The 10734-nt window shown below is 41.3% G+C and overlaps 2 protein-coding genes across 2 annotated transcripts; both read right to left on the bottom strand.

The window, feature by feature from the left end:
* Positions 1-732: 732 nt before the first annotated feature.
* On the bottom strand, positions 733-3333 carry LOC127769568 (pentatricopeptide repeat-containing protein At3g29230-like). The gene has a single exon (XM_052295164.1). It carries the CDS (start codon positions 3104-3106, stop codon positions 1511-1513), a length of 1596 nt encoding a protein of 531 aa, XP_052151124.1. The 5' UTR covers positions 3107-3333; the 3' UTR covers positions 733-1510.
* Positions 3334-4325: 992 nt separating this feature from the next.
* LOC127771211 (ranBP2-type zinc finger protein At1g67325) lies at positions 4326-9673 on the bottom strand. The gene is made up of 7 exons (XM_052297057.1): positions 9268-9673; positions 8041-8417; positions 7469-7547; positions 6905-6996; positions 6668-6816; positions 5546-5623; positions 4326-4798 (listed from the first exon to the last, which is right to left on the bottom strand). The coding sequence occupies exons 1-7, from the start codon at positions 9491-9493 to the stop codon at positions 4753-4755; spliced, it is 1047 nt and encodes a 348-aa protein (XP_052153017.1). The 5' UTR covers positions 9494-9673; the 3' UTR covers positions 4326-4752.
* Between the last annotated feature and the right edge of the window lie 1061 nt (positions 9674-10734).

The following is a 10734-nucleotide window of genomic DNA, read 5'->3' on the forward strand; positions in this document are numbered from 1 at the left end:
TACTTGTATATGATATCATTGGACTCATCATGACCACACTATATATTCTATATCAAATAATCGGCCCCATCGTTTGGCTTTTTTCCCTAATAAGCCAAAACGGCTTATTAGGGATAAAAATGAATTTGTAGGTAAAACTTTTATATATGTGTTCTTGGTAACTTGAAAGCCAATGCTGAAAAAGAAACTACGTTGAAAATATCTTAAAATCAATCTTAAAATTAAGTTTGAAAATTTAAAATTTGGCTTTTTCTTTAGCTGATTAGGCCATCCGATGGGAGCCAATATTTATTGTTTAGTGATAACATTTTTATAAAATAATAATCTCAGGCAGGTTGAAAGATTGTAAGTTGTAACAATACCTTAAGCATCACTACATTTCTATAGAAAAGGGAGTAATAATAGATGGCCAGCTCAGCATTGAGCAAGTTTTCTGCCATCGATCCTCAGCCAGCAATGAGAATAATCTGCTTGTCAAAGCTTACAGAACACATGATCTGGCACCTCAAGGATGAGCATGCCACCAGGCAGATCATAGTTGTTGGAAAAACTATATGTGAAATGCTTAACTGTTTATTCACTTAATTAAAGAATAGTGACATACGATGGAAGACAACGGCCGTGCCGCAATCTTAACAGAAAATACTTAGTAAAATAACTTGGACAAAAAGAACCGCAGTGAATCACCTTTACAACGAACTGACATGTAAAATGTACTATGATTTGGGACAGGCAATGGCATAAAGAGGTTGAGTAATTAACAGCACCAAACAGTGGCAAGTCAGTTACAACCGAAATCCAGAACCCATTCAATTCAGCAGTAAGAACCATCTTCTGGTCTAACCTAGTACTGAACACTCGTATATGAAACAAAACAAATAAAGAATGTGCTTGTGGCCATACCATCTACACTCTGACAAACATGAAGGCATTGAAAGCACATATAAAAGGTAAATAATACACAAAAAAAAAAAAACTGAAAGAGGTTCCTGAGTGCAATGCACAGTATGCCTTTACGGCAAAAGGCTGAATTGTGTAAACTCGCTTCAAATTGATCAAGATAAAAGAAATTTCATCAGCTGTTATGAGCAGAGATTACTATTCCATGTATCAACTGTCTAGTCAAGCCATGCCCTATAAAAGGGTGTCACGTATCCATTACTAGCAATCAAGCGATGAAGATATATTAATCTAGTCTATCTCCCTCAGAGGTTTTTATCCGACTAGATTGTCTCCTCTTATGCCAATCAAGCTGACACCACCCTCTAGGCTGTGTAAACTCTGCAGTCTGCATGAACCCTAGCTCATAAATCAGTACATTAAAGTTTATATTGGACTCAGAGCAAAATTGTCAGTCCTTCGCATTTTAACTGACTAATTAGCTAATCTTCTCTTTGGTTCTCCACATGCCAACGTGCAAAGCAAGGAGCGTTCTCATGAAGGCTCAAAGGAAACTGCACCTGTGCTGAAATCCTGGCAGCACAAGAAGCTCAACAGAAGTCTGTGTGCCTCAACCTACATTTGTTTGAGCTTCAACATCTTGCAGTACACTGCAAATCTCAGCATACTGAGGATGCTGACTGCCACCAGCAACAAATTCATGCACCTCGCCTTTGAGCTCGATCGAGCTGCACCCAGGAGTCTTCTTCACCTGCATGCTGTTCATCTCCCTCCTCTCCCGGGCAAGACCAATCCAATCCTGTGCTTTAGCGTACATGCTGGACAGCATCACTCTCCCCCAAGGGTCATCTGGATCCAGCCTGGTGACCTCTTCTGCCGCAATCTTGCCGAGTTCCATATTGCCATGAACTTTGCACGCGCTCAAGAATGCACCCCATATTACTGTGTTGGGATCCATTGGCATCGTTCTTATCATGCTATATGCTTCCCGCAGTCGCCCAACGCGGCCAAGAAGATCGATCATGCAACCATAGTGTTCAATCTTGGGCGTGATTCCGAATTTTGCCTCCATGGAGTAGAAGTAGGCAAGACCTTCGTCTACCAAACCTCCATGTGCACAAGCATTTAGGACCCCAACAAGCGTGACATCATCCGGGCATATACCAATATCCTGCATCATGTCAAACATCCTCAAAGCATCAGTGGCGCGGCCGTGCATTGCCAGCCCACAGATCACCGTTGTCCATGAGAACAGGTCCCTCTTCCTAGGTGCCTTCTCAAACACCTGTAGGGCATTATCGATGCTTCCGCATTTGCAGTACATGTCTATCAAGCACCGATCCAGATAGCCATCATCATTCATCCTGTTCCTCTCAATATATGCATGGACCCAAATCCCGGTCTCCAAACAACCGGCGCCGGCACAAGCACCGAGGATAGTGCTCATCGTAGGCACATTAGGATGCACCGTACACGATGATGGCGACACCATCTGACGGAACAAGCCAAGTGCCTCCCTGCACCGGCCAGCAACACAGTACCCGGCCATCACTGTGTTCCAGGACACAACATCTCTCCTCGGCATTGCGAGGAACAGCTCATAAGCCGTGTCAACTTTCCCGTGCCTGGCATACTGATGCAACATGGCGTTCCATGTAATGGTGCTCCTCGACAGCATGCCATCAAACACCTTCCTAGAAACCGCCAGCTCGCCACACTCACCATAGACCCTTATTAGCTCGGTGGAGACGAACACATCTGGCTCAATGCCGCTGGTCACGATGAGAGCATGGATCATCTTGCCTGGATTCCTCCTAGCCGTCCAAGAGCCAGCGCCATGGCATGCCCCGAGCGCGACTGCCAGGGCGACATTGTCCGGGAAGACACCATCAGCCACCATGTCCCCGAATACGGCGATCGCTTGGGCCGCCTGCCCAGACGCGACGTGCGCCCGGGCCATGGCGGTTCGCGGGACAAGGCCTTGCTCGGGCATTTCGTCGAACAGCCTGCGCGCGTGATCCGGGCTGCCGAGGGCGGCATACGCGGAGAGGAGCGCCGTCGGGAGGTGCGCGCCGACGTGGAGGAGGCCGGCCTTGAGGAGGAGGCAGTGGATACAGGACGCCGACAGGTGGGCCCCACGCACCGCCGGCGAGAGCGACTTGATGAGGCGGAGGAGGGCGGTGGAGGAGAGGGTGAGTGGGTGCATGGGCGACGCATCAACACAGCCGAGATGCAATCTCCATGAAATTGGCGAGTCTGAGCCTTCTCCGTGTTCCCCCCTTCTCCCCGCGGGTGAGAGCTGAGAGGTGCTGTGCGGTGGTGGAGGTGCGGCCGGCCGGCCGGAGGCGGCGGCGGCGGCGCGGCGGCGCGGCGACGCCGACGAAGAAGTCGTGCGTGTGGGTGTTTTGGGCCTTTGGCCCACTTGTCTTTCTTCTTTCCTGTATGTTTTCTCCTCATTTTTTTTCTACTAGTAGCAACTCATCATTCTCGTGACGCTGTAATTATTTTTTTTTTTTTGCCTGGTCACTTTGATGCCAAAAAAACCTTACCAACTTTTGGCATTGTCAAATTTTAGCATAGTTGCCAAAATTTTGGTAACTTGCCAAAATTTTGGCATGATTTCTTATATAGTTACTAAAATTTGGCAGCAAACTAAATGTAGCCACTTTTTTGGCAACTTTACCAAAACTTGGTAAGGTTGAAAATGGCATTAAAGTGAACAGGTCTTTTATTACACAGTAGATATATGAGCATACACAACATTATACAGGTAAAACCACACTCACTACACTAAGAATGCGCCTTTTAACCTACTCTATAAGAGATGGAAAACAGCGACACATTCCTGATTTTACTAAAATCAGCCTAACTGCATAGGTGTGAGGGCACCAGAATTTAAACTTTGGTGAGGAGAGTCATGCTTTCCATGTAAAGCTATAATTATTAGTACATTTCATCAAATAGTGTTTCAATCAAACTATGGCTGTGTTTAGTTCAGCGCAAAGTTTAGATTTTGATTGAAATTAGAGATGATGTGACTGAAAAGTTGTGTGTTTATGACATGTTGATATGATGAAAAAGGACTGAAGTTTGAATCCAAACTTTGGATCCAAACACAGCCTATGATGGTTATTTTGTTTCCGAACCACTCATTTTTGCTAATAGTTGACATCAAGATTATTTTTCTTTTTGGAGGACGGTAAGATTTTGATATTCCCGAGAATTTTGCAGAAATTTCACCATATATTCTTTAATTTCCAACCGTTTCATACTCTCAGCATCTATCCATTTTCATGTCATTTCACAAGTCTTAAGAACCCTAGATGTACCTAGGTGTGAATCTGATTGTGAGCACCATGCTTCTGCACGCACTTGCAAACGCAAACAGTAATAATGACAAGGTACTCCACATATAATTCAGGGAATAAAACAGCAAAAGGTTTCGAATGAAATGAATGTGCATTACAGCATACAATTTTCTGTTCAATACAACAATACTGAAACAGGATTACAAAGACTTCACGGAGGTACATTTGATTCACAAGGCAATAAAATCCCCAACATTAGAGTCTAGTTCATCGTTCAATTACTAAAGAACTAATTCAATTATTCCCAAAGAACCAGATGACAGGCTGGTGCATTGCGGAACCATTTTATTCAAGCTTCGGACAAAAATAAATAGCAAACTTCAATAGAACGCGCTGGTAAAGCACTGAGGGGCAAACATTTAACAGCAGCTGAAGCACTGAGGAATCGAAACCCCAAAGGGAACAAATCCTGGCCGCCCAGGTAGTAATCACCAACAACAGATCCAGGAAACTTCAAGCTACATACCAAAGGCTCTCAAGCAAACTATAACACACCGGGATGAACCGATGCCTCTTTCTGAGTTTTGCACCTGCACATGATATCCTCAGTTACAATGAAAGGAAAAAAAAACAAATAGGAAACAGTAAGCAATGAGAATGAACCAACATACTCAAGCCTTATTATGTATGGAGTTTTTGTTGATATTATGTATGAAACACATATCACGCTATAGGAGTCACCACAAGAATGCACAACATATGAAATGTTAGAAGAAAATTTATATGTGAGAACATGGTGCTTATTGGTGGGTTTCTCAGAATTATCAAGGAATATAGCAATTTAAGCACAGAATTGGGGCATGGAAAATATGCACTCCTTCACAATATAATTTCAGAAAATTATTCAAGAAGCACAGACCAGCACAATAATTCAAAATACTAAGGCATCAAGAACAGGACAAGAATAACATATGTTCAAGGAAAAAACATGACACAATTGTCTTTCAATTATCAAAGACAGAGCAAAATTTTCCATTTTAAGGACTTGAAATGACCTGGCCTCTATACACATCATGCAGTCATCATTAAAACTGCCCAGGATCAAGTTCAGCTAGGCACAAGTGGTTCGACCATGACTAGAGTGAATTTAAACATCAATTTCATACAAGCAAAAAATGAATTCTGCATACAACATTCGCAACAAAAGAGGTGTGAGGGTGATCTATAGCCAAATTATTGACAAGTTTAGTTCAAAAGATTCATGCTTCACAAACCAAACCAGAGCTGAAGACCAATAAAGTTGAACAGAAGTACCAAAATAGGCAAAAGAATAATACCTGTTGCAAAAGGCTCGAGATGCATAGTTGTGATTGTTGCAGTTGCTGCACATCCAGTCTCCTTCGCGCCATTTTGCTCTAATAAGATGCAAGAACATGCGTAATCCATTAGCTATGCAACCTCTTGTGTAGATGGAAGTAGATTATTTTAGTGAATCATGAATTACATTAGCAATACATATATGTGTAAAGCAGAAATTCTAAGAATCTAACGTAACAGTAATAACTACAATTAAGTCACAGGACTTCAAGAGTCAAGAGTCTATCCAGTAATTCCACACATTCTGTTATATTGTTTTACCAACAAAAATGACCACGCAAATGATCGCAAACAGAACTACACAATACGAAGTATATGCTAATATACCCCATATAAACCCAACCTGTTTACAACCATCCATTGTTTCCTCAAAAAATTACCCAAGATTTGTACTAGTACAATTTCCTCCTGCACCTATCTATTATTGATCCTCTAACAACCATGGATCGTAATCACCTGTTTAATCTCTACTTCTATCCAGCATTATTCAGAATTCAGACCTCCCAATCTTATTAGCACTATTTATGATGGTAATGAACCATACATCAACTATTCCTCCATCTGCCAGTCCATCAGAGCTTGTTACGACAACTTACACAAGTCACCTCCATATCAGTGTGACACTGCTCTAATATAATAGTTAATTTCGTTTTTCTACGTTCGTCACTGCCTTGCAAATATTGAACTGATGAAATATGTTTTTGCCACTAATCATAAGTTCTGGTTTTGTCACTGAGTTCTATATCTGTCGTGCATCCAGTGCTCACTTTTCAAACAGATAGCCACAGGCAAAAACCAAGATGAGGACACTGCTTTATGGCCAAAAAAAATGTAACTGAATGGTCCTAATGAATTGAATATTCAGCAAAGTTATCAGAAATGATTAGTCTTAAGCCATAATACATCCATGCCCCCCAAAACAGCAAGTTTATAAAACAGTACAACTAATACAATGTGTGCTGATTTGCAAATTCAGAGTATTCAATTAGGCTCATTTGGGTAGCCACAAATCCCAAACCATCCTGGCCAGGATTTGGGCATTGCCAAAAAAGCCCTTTTAGCCATTAAAGGATGTCTCTTACCCTTTTCCAATAAGACCAGGCATTGCTGAGACCTGCCCAGAGGGTAACGCTATTGAGTTTCCATTGTCAAACTTGGAATAAGGTGTCTGGCCATTGCTGCTTCCAGCTCCTTGCTCAATACCACCAAATAAATTATCCGTGCCTGCTGTCTTCAATCAGTTTGGAAATAAATCAATACCATGTAAAACTTAGGGAACTCACCTATGATAACAAATAAAAAGGATCGTAAACACATACTGAAAGTGGATAGCTTGCATTTCCTGGATTAAGCCTTTTGTTATCCCATTCATTGGCAAGTTCCTCTGACGCCAACCGCTTAGTTCCTAATGCTAAAATAAGAAGAGATTGAAGACTCACAATTTGATTATTTGCTGGCACCAATTAATGTAACAAGAGAACTTTAATTTATAACAGATCATGAAGCACAAGTGTGACAAGAACAGGGAATAAATGTCGAAACTACAATATAAGATTCATTACAGTAGCAATATGAAAAAAAATAGCAAACTGGAATGGGTCATGGTTATTATCAACTTATGTTAAATTGTTAATCATGGACATATGACATCACAAAGAAACATCACCCCACATTACCACAGATGAAACATCTGAAAATAGTTCTGACTTCCGAATTTGCATTTACCACTAAGAATCATTTGCCTTATTAAAGAGGCAAAGTTGAAGTGCCCTTTTGAAATAGAGAATATAGTTTTTAACCCATCAGAAGATAATTTTTTTTTATTTCACTGGCTAGGAGCATGAGGTAAAGAAAATATTTTGGAAGTAAGAAATTTGTCTTACTGGAAGAAGAATCTGGTACTGTGGTTTTCATTGTTGTGGAGGGAATGCCTGATGGTACAGGAGCACTACACTGTTTACACTGAAAAGGAGAATAAAAAAGAAGATATCCAGTCACTCTATGCACTTGATAGATAAAATGTACACTGCTGAGAATCTAGAACATGAGTTCACATTATATCACGAATAAAGAGCATGGGATATGTTTCTGGTAATAGCAAGCTAGTCGATCACATTTTTAGGACTAATAAAAAGGAAACACAAGTGTAGAACCTTAGAAGGTGAGAAAAGCAACAAGGTACTACATCTTACATAAAACGCTAATGTTGACCTGAGAACAGGTGATATCATATATTAATCAAATGTCAGGACCATAATTAAGTTAGCACCAAATAGCTGTATGCATGGTCTAGGAAATATTTTATTCAGAAAGCAGGTCACATCAACATGTTTGACAAGAAAAACAAATGTGGACAACGACGCATTATGGTTCAGAAGGCAGGTCAAAACTACACCAATAATGATTATGGGTGTGAATCAAGAAATAACTTAAAGCAGAGTATATATATAATTACCTGTGTGCGAGATGAGTAGTTATGAAATCCACAGCTACAAAGCCAGTCACCGCTACGCCAGTCTTTTGGAGCCGCTGAAAACTGATTTGCGTTGTTGCCGCCAAATGGCCAGCCAGCAGCTTGCATCCCATATCTACCAGCCAACGCATAAGGCCAGTTTGCACTTGCAAGTAGCTGCTGTTGCAAAGCTGAATTGCCAGCCATCCCAAAGTTCATGTTCATCTTAAAGCCAGCAAGGCCTTGCATCCTAGCAATATAATTTGCATATGCTGGCATAGCCATTCCTGCCATTGATAATGCTGGCATTGCTGCTTCCTCCTTCGGCAGGCCACATTTTTTGCAGTTCTTTCTGGATGCATAATTATTGTTACTGCAACCTATTCATCCATTTGGCGCATAAACCAACCAGCACACCAGGGAGACAACGCACCGAAGCACACGCACACCAACCAGCCATCCCGCACAAACCCAATGAAAGGAATAAAGACACACACACTAGTCATTTACTCAGCATGCTTAATGGTAATTTTCTAATTTTATATATGGATATCAAATACTCAATAAATAAATATAAATAAACAACAGCTGAAAATAAATAAATTCCAACAAGAAAGGCAAATAATTAATAGCATGGTCCCGGACAAATGTTGTTTTTCTTGATGATAAATTGCTCCCGGTACTTGAACCGCTAACGGAAATCATCCATATCAGAACTCTATCAGGAAACTGTAAATTTATTGCAAGATGCAGAGCTTGGTTGAAATGGCAAAGAAAGCCAAACATTCCACACATCCCTTTGGTTATCTCTCTATTTCCACTGTTATTATTCATTAAAACTCCCAACTCTTTAAACTATAATAGCAACAACGCGACTATAAATATGAGCGAGCACTGCGGTCTTCTCAGTTTCTAACAAGCCTAAAAACTAAGCATAAATAGTAAAAAGGGCATAATCTTGGTGTGCAGAGGTAGCATAATAAGCCATAAGTTGATCCCCCAAAGAAGAGGAGCCATGTTTGCTGCCCATCTCAATACCCCCCACCCTAAACATGAAACTAAGCCACAAAGCCATTATTTCCAGCATCTGGCATTGATTTCCCCTTTCCACCACATATATTATCATTTTTATGTAGAAACAGACACCAGTGTAGGAGATCAAAAATTAACAAGTGTGGAATTAATTAGAACAGGGCGGAAGGGTGGTAGGCGCGGCGGAGCAGGTGTTACCGGTGCAGATCCAGTCGCCGGCGCGGGGGAGCCACTTGGAGTCGGGAGGGGTGTTGGGGTCGACCAGGAGGCGGGGCTGCTTGCACCGGTTGCACAGCGACCGGAACGCGTAGTTGCGGTTGCCGCAGCCGCCGCAGTCCCAGTCGCCCTCCCGCCCCCCTCCGCCGCCGCCGCCGCCGCCGCCGGAGCCGCCCGTGGAGGAGCCCGCGCCGCCGCCTCCGGCCATCGCGCGCAGAGATTCCGAGGTGGGAATGAGGGATTTGGTTTTGGTTTGGTTTGGGGGATTTGATTTGATTTGGGGAGGAAGGGGGGAGGAGGATCTACGCGAGGTGAGAAGGGTATATTCGGATTTGAGAGGAGAATGGAGACTCCGCCTCCGCTCCGGCCTGGCCTAGGGTTTAAATTCCTCCTCCTTTTCTTTGTCTTTAATTTAATCAAATTTCATATAGTGGTTTTTTTTATGTCGTGGTTTTTGTGGTTATCTCTTTTTTTTCTTGTATTTTTGGGCTTGCTGGGCTGAAACTCATACGCAGGCTAGAATGCTTCATGGGGTGTTTGGTTGGGATAGTTCCTATCACATCGGATGTTTGGATACTAATTAGAATTACTATTCGTCCACACGGGATTTTATTTTTTTTATTTAGCTACATCAAGAATTCAAAACTTAGACTCTAGTAATACATGTGGCTAAATAAATTTGTTAGATGTTATTTCTTAAGATCTCTTTAATTGATGGCACTATGTTGATTAAAGACTAATAAAATGAAATTAACATTAAAATATTAAATCACTTATCATTGCTCCAAATCTTCAAAAGGTATTATTAGACTACTGTATGCAAGGTTATAAATAATGATAAAATTGCTTTGAAAATTTTATATTTGCATTATAGGATCGACACCTAATTTTCTAACTCTTATTAGATCTTCGTTCTACTTTTTACTCCGTCTTTTCTTACTCAATCTGTAGAAAAATGAGAGATCTGGCACTTATTTTGAGGATAAGATAGTAATATAAGATAAGGAATGTTTGTAGATTGGTCATGGTATTATACACAACCTATATTCAATTGACCTCTTCCTAGATTTTGTAGATCCAACAACCATGAACCATGGATGGGTCTTCTCAGATGCAAGCGAACCTGCTAGATCTGTAAATTAACATCTCAACACATTTTTTTTAGATCAAATAGCAACTTAGGTGAGTCCATATTGGATGAGAAACATGTAACCAAATTAGGAAATCAGTAAGAAAAATAGCTCCGGTCCAAATCATCATTCATTAAGGAAAAATAGCAGCCCACTACCAGAGATAACGTCAAAAGATTGGAACCTAAAAACAGTATTACAAATGAAGGCACCGTTGTCCCTGGATTCAAACATCACTTGATGATCAAATTTGAAGATTTTTTTTTAAAAAAAACAAAACACAATACAAATGAAGGCGCAAACAACACACACATACTCA

Source organism: Oryza glaberrima, chromosome 4, assembly GCF_000147395.1.
Source record: "Oryza glaberrima chromosome 4, OglaRS2, whole genome shotgun sequence".
Taxonomy (NCBI): Eukaryota; Viridiplantae; Streptophyta; class Magnoliopsida; order Poales; family Poaceae; genus Oryza; species Oryza glaberrima.